Here is a 24078-nt window from a genome sequence, read left to right on the forward strand (position 1 = left end):
ATGTGACTGTAACAATAAATAAGCCATGAGATATTGCAAGTGTAACAAAATTATCCCACTCTGGGACACCTGGGTGGCTCAGTGGTTGAGCGTCTGCCTTTGGCTCAGGGCGAGATCCCCAGATGTGGGATCGAGTCCCGCATCGGGCTCCTTACACGGAGACGTATCCCTCTGCCTATGTCTCTGCCTCTCTCTGTGTCTCTCATGAATAAATAAAATCTTTAAAAAAAAAAAATTAGCCCACTCTGATTTGGGAAAATGTGTGAAAAATAATCAATTTATTTCAGCACAGTATGATACATGGGTGTGGCAACAAAGTAAAAACAGATATAAATATACTAAAGCCTAGTTTATCAGTTATTAAAATGATACAAGTCTTCCATTTTATTATAAAGTTTAAAAGAAAAAGATTTACACTATACACAAAAATATTTCTTTCCAAGAGCTGTAGAGTGGAGAAAGGGAAAAGCCAAATACTTGATTTAAAAGGTGGTGTTGAGGAACATGATCTGGCCAGCCAGCCCATCCCTTATTAGGAGGCCCCTGTCGGCTTCCTTGTGACCTATAAATAGACATTCCATTTCTAAAGCAATCCTTCTTTCCTGAAGGACCTAGTTATTTTTTTACTGAGACATGCTTTTATCTTTGTGATCCCACTTCCAAAGCTTCTCATGTTGACAGATCAGGAGGTGGGGCTTTTGTTCTACCTCTCTTCTGCCCTCCAGGGTAGTTTTCCAGGAGGGGTTGGCATTTATCTGTCTTCTTGGCTGACAGACATTCTGAAATCAGATCTTAAGCCCTGAAAACTTCTAAAAACGGGAAGTACCTATGAAAACCTATCCTCTCCCCTCTCCTCTGGGTTTTCCCTGCCCTGCCACCCACTTACACTGTGTGATGGCTCAGCTCTATGAAGAAGCACTCCAGTTTGATGTGTCTTCTGACGTGGAGGAAGCAGGGTCTCCCATGATTTCAGGGAATTCAATGTCCTTGGTCACAGTTGCATGTTGTCTTGAATCCAGTCTAGGTAATTAGTAACCTTGGTATATATACCTGGAACATCTTTCTGTCCACAGCCAATGCCCCAGCTGATGATGCCAACCAAGGTCATGCGGTTGTCCTTCATGCACACCAAGGGGCCACCTGAGTCACCCTGCAATACAGAAAACACTTCAGGTGTTGCAAAAAACACAGACTCTTGGGCGGAAGTTAGGGTGAATATTTGTATTGCTGAGATTGTATTCTTCAAAGTACTTATTTCAGAGAGGGGAATTTTTATCTCAATGATCTTGATCCTGTAGAGGATTTGGTTGTATCTACATTGCAAAGTAGAATGGAGATATAATTGCTCAGACGTTTCAGGCCACAACCCTCCTTTTAACTCTACCACTTACAAGCCATGTGGCCTTAGGCTAACTGTGCTTCGGTACTCTTATCTCCAAGATAGAGATCATACTATCTACCCTATGAGGTTGTTAGGGGAATAAATGGGAGAAAGCATGAAAAGCTCTGAGAACAATGTATGACTTTTTGTAGGACTCTTGGTACTTGTTGGCTGCTGTTGTCTCATTGAATCAAAATGATTTCTTGTTTTTGTTTTCAACTTGAAGCTTGCAGATCATGGTTTCACTTTGCATACCACCTTTTTAATGTCTAGTGAGGAGTACAGCTGAGGTTTCTGAAGAAACCAAAGAGGGACAAACATTGTCAAGGAACTGAGGGAAAATGTGGGTTCGATTTAATTTGTTTGAACAAAGCCCACAAAGTCTTCAATGCAAGAGCCCCGCTTCCTTCTTTTTGTTTTCCTTCTAACCCCCAGCCCCTGCAGGCTTGAAAATGTCTCATCAGTATTGGTGTTGTGGTTACTATTTAGGTCCTAATACCACAGGCCGTGTGTGTCCCTTACAGGTGCCTTGTTATGAAATAGAAGCACTGACTGATAAGGGTGCCAACACAGACCTGAACTAGTTTGCTTCCCCAGGTGAAAAACCTCCTATGAGGGCTGCTATGAGTTTTTATTTTATTTATTTATTTATTTATTTATTTATTTATTTATTTTTTGCTATGAGTTTTTAAAACTTATTTCTCACAAATCATCTGGGTCATCCTTCCCAGTAAGCTGCAATCCCCGCCGCCCCCCCTGCCATCTACACAGCTGGTTCCAATTTCCCCCAGTACCTCCAGAAGTCAAGAACTGCTTAATTTGTGTTGCTTTACCCATGACCTCAATAGTTGATCAATTGCCTGGGCTTACAGGAAGCCCTGAAGCAGGTGGAGTTTCCGGTGTAGACACTGGGGAAATTTCCTGCAGTTGAGATTTCTTAAGTTTGGGTAACTTTGATCTTTCTTTCTTTGTGCTACTTGTTTGAAGCCCTCATCTAGAATCTCTAGCGCCTCACCAAGATGAAATCATTCTGTTCTGGCTCTTTTTTCTTGGTTCTGAACCTGTTGGCCAAGGAACATTCTCACCCTGGGGTGTGCTCAGAGTACAGTGAGGCCCTCATGTTTACCTGGCAGGCGTCGTGCAGGTTTGCTTGGTTTCCACCACTCCGTGTGTCTCCGGCACACAGCATATTGTTCGTAATGGTTTTGTTAAACAAATGCCGTGATGTGCAGCGGCTAGATGGGTATAGCCTGACATGAGCCTCCTTCAGCCGCTCAGAATAGAAAGGAGAAGCTGAAACAAGAAGGGAAAATATCTTTTGGGTTTAGGGAAAGTTATTTGTAAACCTTTTAGAAGGAAGAAGCCAACTTTTCTACTAATGGCTAACTTGTATCAAGCTTTCATATAGATGTGGTTGAAGCCTGCAAAATATTGTCAATATTGTTTTGACCAACAAAAATTAGTATAGAGGTTAGCACATGGTTTCTCAGTAGCAGTGCTATTGACATTTGGGGCCAGATAATTTTTTGATGGGGGCTGTCTTGTGCATTGCACATGTTTTGCAGCCTCCCTTGCTTCTACTCGCTAACTGCTAGTATAAATCTCCATCCTGAGTTGTAATATTCAAAAATGCCTCCAGACATTGCCATTGTCTTCGTGGGGGCTGAAAACCACTGGCTTGACCCACTGTCACTTAATTCTTGTGATCTAAGGAGGTAGGTAGTTCTACCCACATGTTACCAGTGAGGGGATCAAGGCGTGGAGCAGTATAAAATAAAAACCCACGTCCCGGGTCACACTGCTACAAGGTGCAGACCTAGGGCCTGGACTGAGGCCTACCTGACCAGAGAGTCCAAGAACCCCCCACACCCCTTCATTACTGTACTCTACTCCTTATCAGAACCTTCCTGAAATCTTAAACCCTTCAAAGCACTGGTACTATTCACACCTGCCTTGACCTGCACAGTGACCCTCTGTGAAGCGGGAAAGGCAGGTGATGCCTGCAAGGAACTTGCCTACATTTACACAGCATCCGTGCCTGAGCTGGGGCTAGAACGTTCTTGTGACTTTTTCCTCTCAATAATTAGTCCCTGCTGTCCTGCAGACAGACAGAGTGGGGCCGAGACCTCCCTCCACTTACACGCCTCGTGTTTTCCGTAGCCAGACAGCTCACATTCTGTCCAGTCGGGCAGCTGCAGGTCGGCTTCGGGGAGACAGGCGGTGCGGACAGCGTCGCTCTCCTGGGCACAGTGTAGCGAATCCGACTGCAATTTCAGCAGTGCTGGCAGGAAAGCCAGAAGAGAATAACTCCATGTGATGCTCGTCTGATTTGAGGGGAGGAAGACGAAGGAGAGGGCGAGAGTGTGGAAGCACGAGGTGCAGATACACGTGTGGTGCCCTCCGGAGCAGGGGAGCATGACACCTTACCAATATCATTGTTGTAAGTGTCGTCATCAAATTCCTTATGGGTGATGTACTTTTCTACTTCAAATTTCTGCTCCTCCTCTCCAGGGACCTCTCGGTATGTTCTGCCCAAGACCACCCTCAGCTGGTGGGGAGGATACCTATAGGACAAACAGCCTTAGGATGCTCTGCTTGCTGTGAGGCTTCTTTTGACGGGCCCCAAAGTCTAGGGAGACCTGCTGGGTCTCTGAAGTCCCTACCTCTCCTGGAAACAGTGCGCAGCAGACAGGACCCAGCAGGAACTGATCAGTATTCCCCCACAAAAAAACCTCTCTCCTGGTGACCTCCTGTTCTTGACAAAGATGGCGGCCTGCCACGGGTGAGAGGTGATGTCTGCGTAGAGCCCTCCTTTAATGCGAAACTGTGGTTGCTTGTAGTGTCTCAGGCCACAGGTGGCTGGGAGAGGAAAGGGCAGAGAAGGGCGATCAGCCCTGCAGTCCTCGGGTGTGTTCCCTGAGCACCTACCCTCGTTTCCTCTCTTGCAAGCCCCAGTTTCTACAGGCACCTCTCCAGGTTATGCAGAGACAGAACAGTCTCCATGGTAATAAAACCCTGGCTTGTACATACTGCGTACCGCTGTACACGCACTCTCTCTAACCCTCACAACACTGAACTTCCGAGAGGCTGGGAAATTTTTGCCCAAGGTCCCAGCAGCATCTGGATTAGAACCCACATTTGTCTGACTCCAAATGGGATCTTTCTGCTATGCTTCATTACCCCTAGTTTTTTCCGGCACTGGCCTCCCAGCTTCAGAAATAATGCAGCCCTGCAGGTCCCTCCTGGAGAACGTCTACCCCATTTCTTTTCTGTCTACTCCACCTTGCCCATCCTTCAAGGCCTAGGTGAAATCCTGCCTCCTTGTGGAGCTTTCCTAACACTCCCAGCCCACCAGGACCTGAGCGAGCTTACTAATACTGCTCACCGACGACTCCCCATGCCTGGCCTTCGTTGTGAATCCATTGGTAGTTTGTGTCTTACCTGCCCAGGTACATAATATGTCCCTTGAGAAACCTTCTGGCAAATATGTGCGTTCACAGGAATTGAGTAATAATCTGTTCTCAATTTCTAAACTAAGGTCTTTCAGCAAAATGTGCCAACTTGAATTTTCTCATTGTCTTCCATTCCCACCAGCCCAGTTCCTTTGTGTTAAACGGGGTCTGTGAGTATGGTGGAAGAGTTCACAGCAGGAGTACAGACTGTGAAGTCAGAGGATGTGGGATCAGACTGAGCTCCACCTCTCGGAGCCCAGTGAGCTTGGGCAGGCCTCATGACTTCGGAGCTGCTTTCCTCATCAGTAAACTAAAAGATAGGAAGACTGCCTCTCACCACATTGTCAGGAGAGCGCTATGAGAGCACTTTGTTTTCTAGGGAGCCATATATGTGAGCTAGCCTCCTGCATTCTCCCCAGGAACCCATCATCAATAATTAATAAAGGCATCTGGAGAGAGAAGTTTAGAGCCTAGTGAATTCTAAGAGAAATTGGCAAGTTCTCTCTCTCTCTTTCTATTTTTTTTTTTTTTTTTTGCTCCTTTGCATCAAGCTCATGTATGGGGAGTGAACACCTTGCCCAGAGTGTTGTCATCCTACCATTGCTTCAGTCATAAAACGCCCCTCCCCACCAACGCCTTCCTGAAAATCTAGGAGCTATACAGCCCAAACCAGGTAGCTGTGAAGACACAGGAAGTGGCAGAGGAAATGGTCAAGGGAGGCTAGGCAGCGGGAGATGGCCAAGGGCTAGCCCTTACAGCACTGGGGCACGTCACAGTATTCCCATGTCAACTTGCGGTCCTTCAGCACGTGGCACCATGGCTTGGCATCCCCATCTGGGTTCCTAGATGATAAGAGAGTTTGAGATTTTCAGTCACATAACAAGCCATGTGAGAGAGGAAGGAGGTTCAATAAACCAATGGCAAAACAGTGAGCTCGGAAAGAGGGTCCTGAGTTCTGAACTTGGCTCTGTCAGAGATCTCACCAGGGAAAACAACTTTGATTTTTTTTTTTTAAGATTTTATTCACTTTTTTGACAGAGAGAGAGAGAACACACAAGCAGGGGGAGCCGGAGTAGGAGAAGCAGGCTCTCTCCTGAACAGGGAGCTGAATGCAGGGCTGGGTCCTAGGACCCCGGGACCATGACCTGAGTTGAAAACAGATGCCCAACTGACTGAGCCACACAGGTACCCCTAATTTTGCTTTTCTATCAGCAACATAACATTCTCATGTCACAGAGATGTTGGAAGGAACAGTGAGCTGTGCTGTGAGGACACTCATGATTCACTGGGAGAAAGGTCCATAGGAGAACGGACAAAAGGTGCTATGTAAGAGTGATAAACTGGTGAACTTCACTCTTCATAATAGGTGTTATTCTAGCAAGTGAAGAGGTGTGACTGAGCTTCATGGTTCCTTCCCACCCACTAGGTCTTTCATAGAACATTAGGCATGAAATCTTCCTCCATCCCACAACCCATTCCTGCTTCTGCCCAGATATGAACCCCACAGACCCTGTGCTACATACCGACAGTAATTGTGGTTGCCCAGGCCCAGTGCCTGGGCATTGGTCTTCCATGTTGTGTAGAACTTGCCTGCGAGGACCCTGGAATTCCACGGGAGGCAGGGGGTACCAGATGTAGTGAAGCTGTAGGTGCCACGGTATGCTAACCCTTTTCCAAAGTAGCAGTCCTCATTTTTTTCTGGAACAAAAGGGATCTCAAACTGAAACAAAACCAATTAAATACAACAGCAGGCACATCAGGGTTTGCAGCAGGGCCTGCATGGGGCTGCCAACCTGAGAGGATGAAGGCAGCCAGGCTTCCCTGTAAGAGGGATGTAACGCCATCCCACCTCCCCTCTTTCCTCCTCCAAGCCCTGTATGTAGGGATGGTAAATGGCTTTCATCTGTTGGGCAGCTTTCACCAGTTGGATGTATGTGACTTCCTAGGTTTCTGTGTTGAGGGATCCCAAGGGTTTGCTCATGTTCAGCAGGAAGGGGTCTATGCCCTGTTAATAGCGATTATTGCTGGAGCTGCTTTGAAAGTAATTGGGGATTTCCTCGTTTATATTTGACACATTGTGGTAAACCAAGATTCTTCAATGGGGGGACATGTCAGCAGGCCCTAATGTTTCAGATTTTCAAATCGCTCTGGACGGTTTGTTGGGCTTGAGCAGGAAGAGAGAATATGCACCTACGGATGCTGCCTATTTTCACTGATTTGCCCCATTTTACCCTTCTTTCTCCCTATTTGAAATTGGCAGAATATACCACTATAAATAAAGCGATCTTTAAGACCACCTAGACCAGCTGAGTCCCAATTTACCACTCCGGGGACAGGAGAAGAGGCTTTAGAATTACTGTAAGGAGTCCTCAAATTCGCAGGTATGTCAGACTTACCCATAGACAGGATGTACATTACTGTATATGAATATTTAGAACTTTAAGACATTTTTTATACTATTGTGATATCATTATTTATAAAAGCACCACAGAATTCATGGTGCTTTTTTATAACTTAGTATTTTTCAATTTGGGAAATTTTCTCATATTACACATCTCAGAGAGAGACTGAGAAATAGGCCTGTCAATCACAAGAGGGAGAATCTCCATCCATCCTCAGAAGGACTAGAAGCCACCACAGCAGCCCTCCTTCTCCTTTGTACACGAGGACACGGATGGGCAGAGGGGTAAAGAGACCAGTTCAGGGTCAAACAGCTTGTTAGAGGCCGGGCCTGGGTGAGGACCCAAGTCTGCAGCCTTTCTTCCCTCTGCAGCCAAAATGATGACACACACACCCCCCACCCCCCAGCCTACTGTTTTGCCTCCAGAGTTGTAGAAACACTGTCAGCTGTGTCCTTTTAGACTCTACTCCCCAGCCACTGGGGGGGAAGGTGGGAGGCTGCACTCACCCTTGGGGCAGGCCGGCGTGCTGCAGAACTCAGTGCTGTACTTCCCTGCCTTGAACACGTAGCACCAGGGCCGTAAGTCTCCATCAGGGTTTCTGAAACAGTAGCCAGGGGAGGCCAGGGGAGGTGAAAAATGAAGCTTCCATCTCAGCCCCAAGGACTTTGCCTCCTCTTTTGGGGAAGAGGTCAGTGCCCTTTCGTGCGTGGGCGGGATAGCTGGATCGTGTTTGGTGGAAGTATGACTTAGTTATTGTCTTCATTCGGGGACCAAGTATGGTTTAAGGAGGCCTGGCTGGGAGCCGGGTCGACAAGGGGCGGCCTGTGAGGTTAGTTTTAGGTGTTAACTTGGCCCAGTATCTCATCGGACACTCATCGAGGTGCTGCTGTGAAGAGCTTTTATAGCTGTGGTTCAGATCGGCAACCGGCCTTTACTTAAAGGAGGTTATCCTCCATCCTGTGGGCGCCTCGTGCCCTCTGGGGAACGCCTGGCGAGCAAGAGTCGGAAGGAACTCCAGCGTCAGAGCGGGTTTGCAGGTCCTCCCTGCGGACCTCAGGCTTGCCAGCGCCCCGGCCCAGCGGCTTCGAGCGGGCTGGGTGACACAGACCACTGATCGGGGCCAAATGTCGGGGGCTTCTCTGGGGAGCCCCGGCTGACCCGCACTAGGCTTCCTCCCGGAGGCCAGGCTCTCCCGGGAGGCCGCCAGCGAGAAGGCAGGGGCGCACCTGCAGTAATTGTGGCTCCCGAGGCCCAGCCGGATGGCGTTGGGCCTCCGCGCACTGTAGGGCTTCAGGGCCAGCGCGCTGCTGTTCCAGTTGGCACACTCGGCCCCGCTCTCTGCCGTGCTCCACGTGCCCCTGTAGGTGATGCCCTGGTCCTTGTAGCAGGTGGCACCGGCATCTGATGGGACGCAGGACACGGGACACCTCACACGTGAGCCCCGGTCACTGGGTTCTCCCGCGGGGCCCGGGGACGGTGGCAGGGCGACTCCAGGCCCCCAAGGCCCTGCCCGCGGGGCGCAGCCCTCCCGAGCTCCTTCCCTGTCCCCGCCCGTCACACACCCTCCCTCCCCTTTCTGGGAAGGGTCAGGTCTGGGCGTCCGCCCCTCTCCTCGCCCCCCTCCGCCCCCCGCCCCCCGCTCACCTATTTCACAGCGTTTCCCCAGGAACCCCTCCGGACACTGGCACACGAAATCCGCGAAATACAGGGCCTGCCGGCACGTCCCGCCGTTAAAGCACCTGGGCTCGCTGCAACCTGTCCCGGAAAACCCAGGAGGCCCCTAGTCACCCCCCACGTAGCTCCAGGAGCCGCAGGAGCTGGTTTTACGGGTGAGCTCGGCGGGCCGGGCGCTCTTCTAGGCAGTTTGCAGAACGAGCTCGTTTCCTTCCGTCAGCAAACCGAGGTAGGCGCGGCCACTCCCACCCCTGACGGACGGGGAAACTGAGGCCAGGCACCAGAGGGCGTGGCCCGGGCCCCGGGCTCTCCCGGCCGGCCGGCACCTCCGCGGTGCGCTAAGGTGGGGGCACGTACCTCTGACGGGCACCGAGTGGCACTGCGGGCGGCCGCCCGCGCACCGGCAGTACTCCACGCGGTTGCCCCGCAGGCCCGGCCGCAGCCACGACTCGCTCGGCCCGTACTGCGTCTGGGTCTTCTCGTCCCTGCAGCTCCCTGTGACGGCAGACGCGGGGCAACGCTGCAGGCCCGGCTCCGCACACTGACGCCCCGCCCCCAGGCCAAGGGGAAGCGCCCCCACACCTGTAACACGACCCACCCTCCTGCCCCCTCGCTGCCAGCTGGGAGATAGCACGCACCTAACAACTTGTCACCTGAGACCCCTTTATTGCTTCTCCTTGGATGGGCCCTCATCTTGGAAGCATGTATCTATCAAAATACATTTACTGATGGAATGCTACACTGCCATCAGAAGATGAAGCCTTGCCATCTGCCACCACATAGATGGAACTAGAGGATTTTTTAAGATTTTATTTATTCATGAGCGACACACAGAGAGAGGCAGAGACACAGGCAGAGGGAGAAGCAGGCTCCCTGCAGGAGGCAGATGAAGGAAGCTTGCGATTTGAAGCTGGGCCCAGAGTTCTTCACCAGAGTCACGGCACTCTGGCTGCCAGCGTGTTTTATTTTTGGACTCCTACCTAATGCTCATGGGGATGTTCCTCAGGTTTCTAGAGTCCACTGTAGGTATGGTTTCATGGAATGAAAACCTTTCCACATCTGTGGAACTTCTGTGAGGTAACCTGGGTTCGTTAGCCTGGTTTCACCAACCAGAACATATGGAAGCACAGAGATGGCAGTTAACAAAGGTGCCAGGTGGACTCAGGTGAGATGGGGACCACAGCCCCAAAAAGGACTCCAGAGGACCAGCACATCTGCAGCCTGGCTGTGGTGTGGCCTTGGGCAAGGTGCTCAGTCTGGCTCTGTTTTCTCACCTGTGTAACAGGGCTTTGGGCCATTGAGCTGAGGGGCTCCCAGCAGCTCTGTGACTCCCCAACAGTCTGACTCCTTGAGGGCGCACCTGTTCCCATCCTCTCAGAATCTAGCCTTAGGGGCGCCTGAGTGGCTCAGCGGGTTGAGCATCTGCATTCGGCTCAGGTCATGACCCCAAGGTCCTGGGATCCAGTCCCCCATCAGGCTCCCCACCGGGAGCCTGCTTCTCCCTCTGCCTGGGTCTCTGCCTCCCTCTCTGTGTGTCTCTCATGAATAAATAAATAAAATCTTTAAAAAAAAATAAAAAAGAAGCTGGCCTTAGCTAACTCGGTGAATGAGTAAATGGGTGTGGGAGTGGCGAGTGACCCAGGCATCTCTGCAGAATTCCTCCTTTACACACCTTACGTAGGCTGAGTGTGGTGGAAGAGAAATCCCCACCAGAGCCCAGAGCACCTGAGCGCCTAAGCCCTGACCCCGTGGCCTCTTGCCCTGACCCCCTTCCACATCAGCTTCACCTTACCTCTGTAAGATCTGGCTCCTCTTCTGAATCGTGTGTGGATCTCCTGCAGAGCAACCAGGGGTGGAGGAAGGATCAGCACCCGCTGGTGTCTTAAGCATAAAGTTGGTCGATCTAGAGACCACCCAGGCACCCACCAATCCGATGCCACCTGTCCCGAAGGTTCCCCCTCAGGTCGCTGGCCCCAGGAGCAACATCTGCTTCCTGCTTCTTTTCTCATTCTCCCTCCCCTTCTAGACCAGTGATGCCAAAATAACTTTCTAAGTGATGAAAATCTCTACTACCTGTGCTGTCCAATACCACAGCCATGAGTCACATGTGGCGACTGAGCACTTGAAACGTGGCTAGTGTGACTGAACTAAATTTTTAAATTTTATTCTAAACTGAAACAGCCACAAGTGTTTGGTGAAGTTGTAGCCCTCCCCCAACCCCTCTATTTAGCCAACCCCAACTCTCTTCTCTAAAGTCTCACTGTGCAAGTACTGCTCATTGGGCCTGACGTGATGCCCTCGCTTGCTGGGCATTTTTGGAGAGCATGTCCATAGTATAGCTTCTATCCCAATTAGATAGTAAACAGCATAGGGCAACTCGCCAGCTTCCATGGCTCACGGCTTGTGCACCTCCTTTTCTAAATACTTTCTGGATGAATTCAAACACATTAAGAACAGCTCCAAAGAAGGCAGCCAAGGCAGTGCAGTGGAATTAAGAACTATTTACCCAAATCAGAAGAATGGCATAGGGTTCTGCCCCCAGAACCCTGAATCCCAAGAATCCTACCCAGGGAGGAGTGGGTGCACCATGCTCTGACTGCTGACCCCACCTTGGGGCACCTGAGCCCACTGAGAGTACGCAGGCTCCAGGGGTGGGGCACACACCTGAACTGCACGCCTACCTGGCTGGGCAAGGTGAGGGCTGCTCCACAAAGCAGCAGCATGCACACTAGCTCTCTCCTCATTGTATTCATCGTTCCTTCAGAGTGTCCCTTAAATTCTGGAAGAAGAAGGGAAAAAAGCTTAATCATGTGATTGAGAGATCAAGGAGCATGGCAAAGTTCAAGAACCTATGACTTGATCATGGCCAGTCCCTCTAACATCAGCTCCCACAGCAGGAAATGCCATAAATGTCTGGAAGATTTTTTTAATTGTATATATTTTTATATTGTGGTAAAATACACAAAAGTTACCATCTTAACCATTTTTATGTGCAGATAAATGCCAGTTTAGTGGCATTAAGTGCATTCATATTGTCATGCAACCATCACTACCATCCCTCTCCAGAACTTTGTTATCTTCCCAAACTGAAACTCTGTACCCCATCTAAACAATAACTCCCCATTCCCCTGGTAACCACCAGAAAGTAGAATACTTTCTGTTTTTATGACTATGATGTGGGATCATATAGGTGGAATTATGTAGTACATGTCCTTTCGTGACTGGCTCATTTCACTTTGCATACTGTTCTCAAAATTCATCCATGTGGAGCCATATGTCAGAATCCTCCCCCACCTTTTTTTTCGTAAAGCAGGCTCCATACCCACCATGGAGCCCAATGTGGGGCTTGAACTCACGATTCTGAGATCCAAACCTGGGCTGAGATCAAGAGTTGGATGCTCAACTGACTGAGCCACCCAGACATCCCTGAATCTCCTCCTTTTTTAAAGCTGAGTAATATTCTGTTGTCTGTATAGACCACATTTTGTTTATCCATTCATCCATCAATGGACACAGGTGGCTAGGAGGTCATCTTGCCCAGAGATCTCTGCGGGCTGAATAGTGGGGCCATCTCTAGTGCCAATAGCAGCCTGGAGACCCAGGATCCTACCTTGGTTTCCTCCAAGTGAATTCCCGCCCTGCGGTCAACTAGATGGAACCACAGAAATGTCCCCTTTGAAACTTTTTCAGGAGACACCATAGGGATTCTACTGCCAGCACATCGCAGAGCCAACCTACCTCAGATCACCTCAGTTCTTCCACTTATAATTTCCATGCCTCCTTGTCCACCACAGGGAATGCTCCTCTGCACCAGCTCTCACCCTCCCCACTGCTCCCTTGGAACGTCTGTCTCTTGTTTTGTAGACAGGCTGGGCAGGGTGCAGACTGGCAGACAGGCGGAAAGGAATGGAGGCATCTGGGTTTTGGTAGTTAGACTAAGATCTTCCTGGACCTAGAATTCCCACTTTCCATGTGCCTTTCCCCAGTGATTTTGCCCTCAGCAGCTTAAACTAGGTTAGTTGGTCGGGGTTTTATTTTGTGGTCTGGCAGGCCCACTCACTCCTTTATCCACAAGAATTAAATCCGGGCATTTCTTCCCTTGACTCATTTCCCTTCAGTCACAACAACGTTTGGTCCCACCCCTCCCCCCATTGCAAGGATCCTCAGGGACCTCTCAGATCAGAGGCTTCCAGGACCTTCATCCTGGCCTGGCTCTGGCTCCTTCTTTGTTTCTTTGCAAAGAAGGTCCCTGTTGGAAGTGGCCTTCCCCTCACTGGCCACAGGCCCCCTTCAGAGCAAGGGTGAAAAAGAAAGGATGAGTGGGGGCAGTGGGAGGACTCTGTGCCCCATTGCTTCTTCTGGGGCTGCTGGGGACAGGCAGCGGAGGGGTGAACAGGGTGAATGGAGGAGGGGGTGGGGAGAGAGCAGCAGGGACTGGTCAATAGGATTCCAACAAGAAAACACAGCTCAGAGGGCAGTCTTGCCAATCAGCACAGCCCTTGCCCCCCATTGTGAAGCAACCTGAAAGAGGGCAAGATCTGGGCCTCTGTTCTAATTTGCTGTGCTCTTTGGGGGCCCTTTTCTCACTCAGAAGAGGAAGTTTCAGAAGTTGAGGCCATCAGAAACAAGGACACTTAGTGGTCTCTTCTGATCACAAGGAACTGCTCTGGATTTCCTCTTTCTCAAAATTTGCCAAAGCCCTTTTAAATTTCTCTTCTTAATTTCATCCCATTTAAAATTAACCTTTTAAAATACATCTTCTTGAATGCATTCCTCCCCTTCCTTTCCAATGTTAATCGTGTTTTACAATCGCATAAAGCTTGTCCCATCCTTTATTATCTTGGCCAAACCTTGAGATTAGGGGGACCTCTAAGCTCTCAGGACATTATGAAGGAATTCTGAATGAAACAATGAGCCACCAATCAATAGGGAACTTAACCCTTATTCCTGTTGCCTGTCAAACCACCCAGGCCTTTCAATTTTTCAGTCAACTCGTCAGCCCAAGATCAGGGGGTTGGTTTTTCTCTGGATGCCCACCAAGATATTGTTTTACTTTAATAATTCAAGGTCTTAAAAAAAAAAAAAAAAGACCTCTGGGTTCTTCTGATGGGAACACAATTCTACATTTTGGAAAATTGCCAGGTGAGATGATGTGCAGCATTAACACATTTGCATCCCCTGATAAATGGGGAAGCAGGACCAGATGGGGGGCAGAGCATGACTTAGGGCTTCCCTAGCAGTTCCTACAGCTGCATCATGTGCAAACCCTTGGCAACTCAGGGGCCTAAGGGGCAAAGGAGTCTACTTCTGTCCTCTGCTCCTGGGAGAGTTTGAGATAGTCTCTGTCCTAGCAGTCTTTATCTTCCTCCACTTTTGGGGGCCTTGCTGGGCCACGGGCTGGGTCAGTGGCAATCTCAAACAAGGCAATAGCTCCATCCCGCTGCACAAAGACAATGCAAGCATCCGGACAGGCCAAATGGGGTAAGAGGATGACAAAGAAATGAGTCATCCCGCCAGCAGACAAGCAGTGCAGTCCAAAGACAAGGGAGAAGGAGGAGAGGAGGAAAAAAATGTGTCCTTGTTTTGCCTTCGTTAAAGAGGTGGGTGTAGAGGTCTGGGGGCAGTGCCCGGACAAAGAACAAAGTGAATACCAGAAACAGGGACTCAGACTGAGTCCGTGGGGCCAGCCAGTGCCAGGCCAGGCTTCCACGCTGTGAGCCACCGGCTGCCACCCTCGGAAGGTGGGAGTGCCTTGTGGTTAAGGTGAGGAGGGGGAGGTGAGATGAGAGGAGTAAGTGTAAGAAGTCCTTCAAGGCTCATTTTATAAATGCAAGACAACTTATTTTTTTCTGTGTTCTCTTCCTTTTGTTCTATTTCATAGTTCTCAGAGTTAGAGAACTAAAAAAACAAGGGAGTAAGAGGGAGGAAGGAAGGAAGGGAGGAAGGGAGGAAAGAAGGAAATAAAAAGAAAAACCATGTTTTTCTTTTGTTTTCTTTTGTTTCACTTTTGTTAGACTGGAATTCCTAAGTCACTGAAAAACATCGCTGTGTGAGAGTGAGGTGGAATGGCCATAAGGCCTGTGGTCCCCAAGGTCCTAGGGCCCCAGGCGTAGCAGGCCCATGCTAGCACACAAAGTTGATTTCTGCAGATTTGCAAAAGGCATCCTCTCTGGTAGTTGGAGTTCAACAGACACAGAGCTTGGCATATTGACAAAGAATCTGTGCAAATTAAAAAAGCCAGGACACATGGCCTGGCAAATAAAGCCTGGCCTGGATTTCAAAGATGCATGGATGGGAATCCTTGTATAGGATACAGCCTGCACATCCGTGTGCAGAAGCCTCGTCTGCTTCCAGAACATCTCTGACCTTCCTGTCTGGAAGCTGTGTTAGGTCCTGCTGGCTATGGCAATAGAGTGACTCTGTTCCCTGGCTGTTCTGAACAACCTTGAATGATGACTGTTCCAGGGAAAAATGAGAACAATGGACTGGTAACCATGGAGGGGGTTACTCTGCTAGAGGAAGTGTGCCATGTGGCTGAGAAAGCAATGGTAGGCCAGCCAGAAACTCAGTGTTCATTTCTGCAGTGCTAACTTGGGGGGAAGCTGAGTGATGGGCACCCATTCATAGCTGTTGAGTCTGCACTAGGGGAAGCCCCTGGGACAGCAGCATGACGCTTGGAGGAAGGACCTGTGGATGAACTGTTTTCCCCAGTGCCTTCACACGTTCCCTCCCTCTTTTTAAAAATGTATTTGTTTGAGAGAGTGCAGCACATGTGCCTGCATGTGCAAGTTGGGGTGGGAGGGAGTGAGGGGGGAGAGAGAGAACCTCAAGCCTGGACTCAGGGCTCAATCTCACAACCCTGAGATCATGACCTGAGTTGAAATCAAGAGCCGAACATTTAACTGACTGAGCCCCTCCAGGAGCCCACCATGTCCCTCTGTATTACCCTTTCCCTCTACTATCCTACCTTCTCCATCTCCCCCCTTAAAAATCTACGCTCTGAAAAGGGACTGACATGCTCATTCACATACGGTTAGAATGACTGAATAAAAATTGATACACTGCCCTTCTCAAAGCATCTATATTTTGAGACATAAAATCAGTTCCCAGGAATGCAGGACCGAGTGGGCTAGATTCATGAGGTTTACTCCAGGGCTGACACTCTGTGGTTTCTGCTGTTGTGAGAACAAATGATATAATAGGTGTAAACTGTGAAACACTTATAAATGCATATAAGTACTTTGATTTACACACAACCACAGATGTGAAAGTAATCTGCAATAAAAGAACTATACACATATGGTCCCTCAGTCAAGTTCTGTGGTTCTAGGTACAAACCATGCAATTGCCCCAGCTGGTATAGAACTCAAGCACTTGGGATCCCCAGGTGGCTTAGCAGTTTGGAGCCTGCCTTCGGCCCAGGGCGTGATCCTGGAGTCCCGGGATCAGGTCCTGCATCGGGCTCCCTGCATGGAGCCTGCTTCTCCCTCTGCCTGTGTCTCTGCCTCTCTCTCTGTGTGACTCTCATGAATAAATAAATAAAATCTTTTAAAAAAAGAAAAGAAAAAAGAACTCGAGCACTTTAGTTTTTACTCTTGCCAGAAAGAAAAAGGCAGAAATATGAGCAAGTTAGAGGAGGAGGGACATTGCAAGAGAAAGACAAAAGTAAGTTGATACTATGATCAAATTTTACACCGTGTGCAAGGTTTGCTACCCTAATCTTTGGTAAAGGAGATCCTCCATTTATTATTACTTTGCAAAGCTTCTCTCTGGAAATCTGAGTAAGAGAAAGTCAGTCTCCAAGAATACCAATACTCTAAAGTGACTCATGGCTTTAAAACAAACAACACCCTCCTTCCACCCCTCAACCACCACGGCCCAGAATGGATGCCAACAAATTAGAAAAGAAATAGTCAAAAGAATAACTTCTTGGAAGACCAAAGGCATGTCTCTAGAGTCAGGGCAAGGGAGGGGGTGAGATGGCAGGAGGACCCGGGCGTTAGAAAGGTGGCTGGTGGAACGTCCACCCTGGAGCCATGGCCCAGTTTGTCCATAACCTCGTGGAGAAGGCTCCGGCGCTAGTGAATGCTGCTGTGACTTACTCGAAGTCTGGATTGGCCACATTTTGGCACTATGCCAGGGTTGAGCTGGTTCTTCCAACCCCTGCTGAGATCCCTACAGCTATTCAGAGCTTGAAAAAAATAGTCAAGAGTGCTCAAACTGGTAGCTTCAAACAGCTCACAGTTAAGGAAGCTCTGCTGAATGATTTGGTGGCCACCGAGGTGTGGATATGGTTTTATGTCGGCGAGATCATAGGCAAGCGTGGCATCATTGGCTATAATGTTTGAAGACCAATCTTTAACAACTCTTTCTATGTGGCTTATTATTTGAGTGTTCTTGGACCATATGTGATCAGACTGGTATTTGAATAAAATAAGATAATGTATCAAAAAAAAAAAAAAAGGAAAGAAAGAAAGAAGGAAAGGTGGCTGGTCCCCACCGAAGCTCACCTTTGCTGGCTCCCAGTGGAGCCAGGACAGGAGCCACTAGCCCCGTAGCCTTGGTCTTGCCTATCCAGGTTCTGCTTTTTCCAAAGGCCATGATCTCAGAATAAAAACCATTTTCAAAAACTCTCATGTAAACAGTTCTTAACTTTTCAATACTTAATTTTCTGTGTGTCAAAATTTAGTTTCTTTCTTCTTTAATCAACTGCTTTTATAACTAGGGGCCAAGTGAAAGAGTCTGTTTCTTATATAAATTAATCCATTCCAATGAGGTGAATAGAATACCTCCCACCCATCTCACTAGTTACTCAGGGCCGAACACTCTCCAAAACAGCTTCAGAATATAGGTGTGTAATTTGTGTCTAAGTTACATGAATTTAACCTGACTACTCAGAAAAATCTACGCCGAGCAGTGTCATCTACTCCATGTCCACCCTCTGCCAGGTAATCCTGGTTATTTGGAGGAAATAAGGGAGTGTTGGCTGTAGGTCTAAGAAAATAGAAGTCCATCCTGCCTCCTTTCAGGATAAGAACAAAAGAAGCCCTTTCCGAATGAACTTATAACCCTGAGAAGAAAACACAAGGTTCAGCTGGCAAAAGCTAACTCAATTAGTCAATGCAATAAAATGTTAACCCCAAAGCCTGAATCTAAACAAACCCTGCGATCTGATGTTAATCTAAAACAGTGTCTCACTTAAGCATAAAGGTAGTTTCTCATGTTCCTCCCACTCCCTAGAGCAAACATCACCGTGAGGCAATTAAATATGAAATACTTTGATAATTCTTCAGTTTACCTCCAGATTGCAACACACATGAATCAGAAAACTGATCAGCAGCTCTCACTGTGTCATGACTGAATCTGTCCACGTTTTCCTGGGCTCACAGGAAAGCGATGTTGCAGTGTATTTTTGAGAACTGTCACTCGCTCAATGGGCTTTGAGTACCAGGCCTAGTTTATGAAACCCTTTTACAACCATTGAATCATTTAAGGCAATATTATTACCTTGTTTTTACAGATGAGAGACCTGAACTTCAAAAAAGCATAAGGGCCTTGGCCCTTAGGCAGGACACTTAGTGAGAGGTAGTGTCAGGACTCAAACCTGATGCTCTTTCCATCACTACTTCCTGTGTCCTGATGTGGAACTGCAATGTTTTCAGTGAGCTCAGAGTTGCTATTTGAAAAGGGGAGCACGTCACAGTGCAAGGAGTCTAACCTCTGGAGTCTCAACTTCAAATTCCATGACACACAAGTTATGTGTGGTTTTCTGGATTTTGTAATGGGCTAATCATTCCCACCTTGCTGAATTTTTACAGCAATTAGAGAAGAAGCAGGCAAAAGCCCTACGCAATGGCCAGTGCACAGCAAGGTCAACTGTACTGACTGTCATGAGTGTCCTTCAACAATGGGAGCACCAAAGTCCACAGCTTCTCCCTGGAAAAATAACCAAAAGCTACCAAGGCAGAAAGATGCTAATCTCTATGGGGTCCCCATTGTGGTCAAGCATTAATAACCAAATACTGTTCCCTAAATCCTGTCGTCATTTTGTGATAACCTGCAATCGGATTCTTCACAACTGATATAAAAGTTCTCACCTTTTATCTACATGCACAGAACGGTATTAATAGGAGCCATTCTTTCCTGAATACTAGGTCATGTCTTTTATCCTATTTTTTAAAAAAGATTTTATTTATTTATTCATGAGAGACACAGAGAGAGGCAGAGACACAGAAAGAGGCAGAAGCAGACTCCCCATGGGGAGCTTGATGTGGGACTTGATCTTAGGACCCCGGGATCATGCCCTGAGCCAAAGGCTGACGCTCAACCACTGGGCCACCCAGGTATCCCTTTTATCCTATTTTTAATCTTTTTTTTTTTTTAATTTGCCTTTCCTGGACCTACTTATATCAAGGCTACTCTGAACTCTAAGAGGAAACTGGAATTAGCACCCAAGACAGCTGGAAGATCAGACCGTTGCTACTGATAAGACCTGTCTGATGCAGACCACATGGATGTTTAAAAACCAGAGACATTGTGTGAGAAAAATTAGGAAACTGGAGCTTCCCAGAAAAAGAAAAAGAAAAAAAAAAACTTCCCTTTTTCTCTGCAGAGACAAGTTTCTCTTTTCCATTTACAAAATGTAAATAGCCAGCAGAGATCCAGTAGACTGGTAGTCTTTCTCTTTTAGATTACTCAGTGCAGGTTACTGGGCTTAGCTTCCCTACTGAGTGTCCTGTTCCCTACCTGCAAAGACCTCAGCTGACATCAAGGTGTTCATGCAAAGGTCTCTAACAAAGGGGCTTGAGGGCCTCTTTGAGTGTCCTCCTTGGATGCCACCTATCAGATCCTCCCCGCACCACCTCTCCCTCAAGCCCCACCTCAATCTAATTTCCTCCTTTCTTGAATTCATGGGTGAAGATTTAACAACTCTATGTATTCAATATCAGACATTCATTGAGCACCAACCCTGTACTAGGCACAGGCCCTATGGTATAAAGACAAATATGCTCTATCCTCAAAAAACTCAGTTTAGGAACAGGACAGACAAGTAATTAGGCAATCACAGTACAGTGTAATCAGTGCTGTGGTATGCAGGGAGGTAGGGATAGAAGGTGAAATGCAGCAGAAGAAGGGGTTTAGGAGAATATGGAGGACGGAGATCTAGCTCCCTCTTGTTGAGGTAAGGTGCTGGTCAAGGTAGGCTTCCTGGAACTGATGTTATATAAGCTGCTTGTTGAACAAAATGAAGAGGTGCTCCTGACAGAGCATATTGCCAAGAGGTGACCATTGCTTGGGGTGCAGGGTTATAGCAGCAAGCAGCCAGAGCCCCTTACTCTTCAGCACAAACACCTTCCATTGGCTAAAGGAATATGATTCACACACCCCAGGCTCTCCCTCCCAGGGCATCTCTAGGAGGAAGTATGGTTTGGAAAGCCCAAGAGTTCCAAGGGATATAAGAGCCTCTGGGGCATGAGTTCAGTTTTGATTCCCTAATGTCTGGTTATAAATTAATGGAATATTTGTGACCATATAATAAACAGAAAAGGCTTTGAATACAAAGATATCCTCATATCTAGGTTCAGCCTGACCTTGAAGTGGGTTACTTCCAAGGTTCAGGGTGGAATCAGGTTTTATAGATCAGTCCAACCAACCTTTCCAAACCACTGATACATGTTGTCAGGAGGATCACGTAGCCAAACTGGGCCTGCTGGCCAAGAGTCACCCTCAGAATCCTGGCTGTTGGCACAGATAGTGTTAGGCAGCTGCTAAAGACACACAATTGTATTAGTTTTATAGGAAGAACAGTTAGTTAGTATTGTCTGGGTAACCATACTAGGCACCAGAACTTGCCCAAGTCATCTCTTTAAAAAATGTTTATGAGGGATGCCTTCGGCTCAGGGCATGATCCCAGTCCAGGGATCAAGTCCCACATGGGGCTCCCTGTGAGGAGCCTGTGTCTCCCTCTGCCTGTGTCTCTGCCTCTTTCTGTGTCTCTCATGAAGAAATGAATAAAATCTTTAAAAAAATGTTTATGAAATGCCTGCTGCATGCCTGCATGTGTTTCCTTTTCCCTTCTGTCGTACATGTTATTTTTCAGGTATCAAGAGGCTTGTCTGTTGCTTTACCCTCTTCTCCAAAAATCTGTTTCTTGGGCAGGAGAATGTAACAAAAGATCACCAAGAAAATATGCTATTCTTATATATGGAAGTAGACTACTAAGCCAGTATTTGGAGGCCATGTGGCTGAACTTGGGGTTTGGAGCAGAGCAAATGATCTCTAAGATTCTAATTCTGACTTTCTATGAGTCTAAATTTGTCTTCATTCCTTTATCCGGTTTGATTTGAGACTACTGTGCAGTTTTGTGAGCTGGCTGGCTAAGATGAGGCTTATAGCCTGAAAGTATGGACAGAAATTTTCAGGGCACCTGGTGGCTCAGTCACTTGAGCATCTGCCTTTGGCTCAGGTCATGATCCTGGGGTCCTAGGATTGAGCCCCGCATTGGGGTCCCTGCTCAATGGGGAGCCTGCTTCTTCCTCTCCTCCCCACTCATTCTCTCTCTCTCTCTCTCAAATAAATAAAATCTTTAAACAAAAAAACAACAAAAAAAGAATTTTTCCATGCAAAGTAAATAACCGAAAAAATGAATGAATAGAATATTCTGGTCACTCATTGTCCATCCTAGCCATCTTATCAGAGCAGAGCTGAAATTCACTCACAGTAGTAGAAATTTTATTCTGAGACTGCAGATGCACAATGCCAAATAACCAAGTAAAATTGAACATTTCAACTCAAAACCTAAATCCTTCCTCACCATCAGGCACTCAGTATCTCTGAGAAGTGTATGGACTTTGAATTTCGACTGGAGCTAAGTTCACCACCACTGCTGTGAACAATACTGCCCCCTTAGCTCTCTGATAGAAAATAACCTGCCCACATTTTAGAAGCTTCAGAAGTCCTGAAGCTGGTGCTGCTCCTTCCAAATGATGATCTTCATCAAAGGGGCCCTTCATTTGGTATAAAACCCCATAACCAGAAAAGCTGCCATTTGCAGATTAGTAACAGGCCTCCCCTGGACAGTAAGTTTCCCCGAATGTTCTGCAGTCCCAGCCAGTCACTTACAAAAACCTTAGATCAGTATGGTCACTGGGTATGGCTGGGCTGCTGGCTACAGTAATTTGAAATGTACTGAGCACGGTTCTGCTCAACATGTTATGACCCAGGGAAATGAAGCCGAGTCCCAGAGCTCCTCCTCAGTGAGCACAAAGCACTGCTGTCCCTCAGCTACTCCCTGGCTGCATGAACTGTGCCAGCGTGTGAGGAAGCCACTGACAGCAGCACAGACACCAGGAGTATCTGATAGGAAGCATCACAAAATAAACTAGGTTGGTCTAAGGGAGTCTGGACAGAGACTGAGCCACTGGGCGGAGAGAAGCTACCACTTATTCTTGAGGAGATCCAGAGCTTTGAGGTTGGTGTCTCTGAGAACACTTTAGGTAGAATAAATTGATGGGTTGTGTGGAGCTATTTCTATTTCAATATTCACAAATCCCTGCAGGTACCTAGTCTGGCTCACGCTGACTGTCATATATTGATTCTGGACAAGTCAGTGTCTAGATCCCAGGATGAGTCTTCCTGCCCATGGGCAAGAACTGCTAGGAAGTCACCTTTGAGGGGACTCCACTTCATAGTTGTATTTGCAGGATCTCTTCATGGAGTTGCAAATGCACACACACACACACACACACACACACACAATCTAATTTTTTTCCATCATCAATCCACCACCGGAGATCACTATTATTAATCCAACTTCAGCTCCAGAAAAATCATCATTTCCACACTTTTTTGCATTTGAGTTTCTCATTAGTTACCTGGGAGCTCAGTGGGTTTTCCTCCTTTCCTGGCTCCCTCCAGCCCTCCCTCCCAGGGAGGTTAAGAAAATACAGATAATAACTGAAAATTTGGAAAGCCCTAATATGCTCCCTGCAGAGTGCCTTAGGAAGAAGAGCATTGATGTTCTGTTCCTCCTTGTAATTGAAAAGTCCTTACAGAGGACCTCACACTTGCACACTGGGCAAAACGCCTGGGAACAAGCTGACCAGTTGAAATGAGGGGGACGTTGGGGAGGGGGCGGGGATTGGGGGCCTTTCTCTGACAGTCCCATCTGTCTTTTGTCCTTTGATCACCAGCACTTCCCACCTAGGTAACCAAGCTCCGAGGCAAGTGGCCCGCCCAAGTGGCCCGCCGTGCACCCCCCACCATCCCCAGCCTGGGCTTCTTACTGGGCTCACTGGGGGAGGGAGGCAGCCAGACACCCCCCTTGGACCCTCCGGGCTCGCAGAGCCACAAGTAGCCAGGGCAGCTGACTCCACTGTCTTGCCCCTTAGTCATGAAGGGCTCGCATTGTCTCTTCAGAGCATTTCTCTGATTCTTTTCACTTTCCCTTTGACCCTGCAAGCAGAGATTTCTTCTTCAAAGAAATGAACCCTCCCCCTGTCTCTCCCCTGACCGCCCTCGCTCCTCCAAAACGCTTCAGCCTATCCCAATGAAATGCAGATGCAAAAAGAAGGATCCCTATGGGCTCGGATTCCAGCTAATCCGCTTTTGCCTGAATTACAAAGTCAGTCCCTCGGGAAGGCATTCCTCTATTTGGCTCCGTTTGCCAGAAAGACTTTTGAGAGAGACAAGAGGAGCCGGGCGGGCAGAGAGGCAGAGAATTCAGCTTACCCGCCGCTCGCCTTCCTCGCCTTCCTTCCTCGCCCCAGGGAGAGCCTCGCTCCGCGGCTCCCGCAGGCCTCAGCTCCAGTGCCCCGCGCAGCTCCGGGCTGCCTTACATTTCAAGGCAGGGGGTGGGGTCAGTGGCCCTGGGTGGGCGGGTTTCTCTGCGGCAGGAGGATGCCCAGTGGACAGGGCCAGCAGGGTGCCCGATGGGGCCGGCCTGTTTTCCTAAAGAGGGGGAGGAAGTTTGTGATGGAAGCAGCACAGCCTAACCTGGCTCAGGGCCAGCGGGATTATTCACAATCCTGATGTCATCGAATCACAGGAATTTGGGAGTTAGACGGAACCTTAACAATCATTTTCCTTCAAAGCCCTAGACTATGACCTAAATGGGACCCTCGGGATCAGCTGGCTGTAAGCCTATCTTGGAAGCAAGAATTTACGATTT

At 48.1% G+C, this 24078-nt stretch overlaps 2 protein-coding genes across 2 annotated transcripts; one reads left to right on the plus strand and one right to left on the minus strand.

The window, feature by feature from the left end:
* Nucleotides 1-249: 249 nt before the first annotated feature.
* Nucleotides 250-23836, minus strand: PLAT (plasminogen activator, tissue type). Its single transcript, XM_041753720.1, has 14 exons — nt 23640-23836; nt 11591-11688; nt 10702-10744; nt 9267-9404; nt 8880-8990; nt 8462-8636; nt 7742-7833; nt 6357-6531; nt 5590-5675; nt 4045-4240; nt 3809-3945; nt 3522-3662; nt 2508-2674; nt 250-1150 (listed from the first exon to the last, which is right to left on the minus strand). Exons 2-14 carry the CDS (start codon nt 11660-11662, stop codon nt 992-994), a joined length of 1692 nt encoding a protein of 563 aa, XP_041609654.1. The 5' UTR covers nt 11663-11688; nt 23640-23836; the 3' UTR covers nt 250-991.
* On the plus strand, nt 16931-17272 carry LOC121490108 (ATP synthase subunit g, mitochondrial-like). Its single transcript, XM_041753722.1, has one exon. It carries the CDS (start codon nt 16946-16948, stop codon nt 17255-17257), a length of 312 nt encoding a protein of 103 aa, XP_041609656.1. The 5' UTR covers nt 16931-16945; the 3' UTR covers nt 17258-17272.
* Nucleotides 23837-24078: the final 242 nt, after the last annotated feature.

Source organism: Vulpes lagopus, chromosome 4, assembly GCF_018345385.1.
Source record: "Vulpes lagopus strain Blue_001 chromosome 4, ASM1834538v1, whole genome shotgun sequence".
NCBI classification, from domain to species: domain Eukaryota; kingdom Metazoa; phylum Chordata; class Mammalia; order Carnivora; family Canidae; genus Vulpes; species Vulpes lagopus.

Bases quoted from the DNA above. Each gene is read 5' to 3' on its own strand.
- PLAT (XM_041753720.1), bottom strand. From the start codon at position 11,662: ATGAATACAATGAGGAGAGAGCTAGTGTGCATGCTGCTGCTTTGTGGA. The intron at 8,637-8,879 runs GTGAGCGGGGGG...GCGTCCCATCAG, and splicing joins GGGGAAACGCTGTGAAATAG to ATGCCGGTGCCACCTGCTAC. The intron at 7,834-8,461 runs GTGCGCCCCTGC...CTACTGTTTCAG, and splicing joins GGGAGCCACAATTACTGCAG to AAACCCTGATGGAGACTTAC.
- LOC121490108 (XM_041753722.1), top strand. From the start codon at position 16,946: ATGGCCCAGTTTGTCCATAACCTCGTGGAGAAGGCTCCGGCGCTAGTG.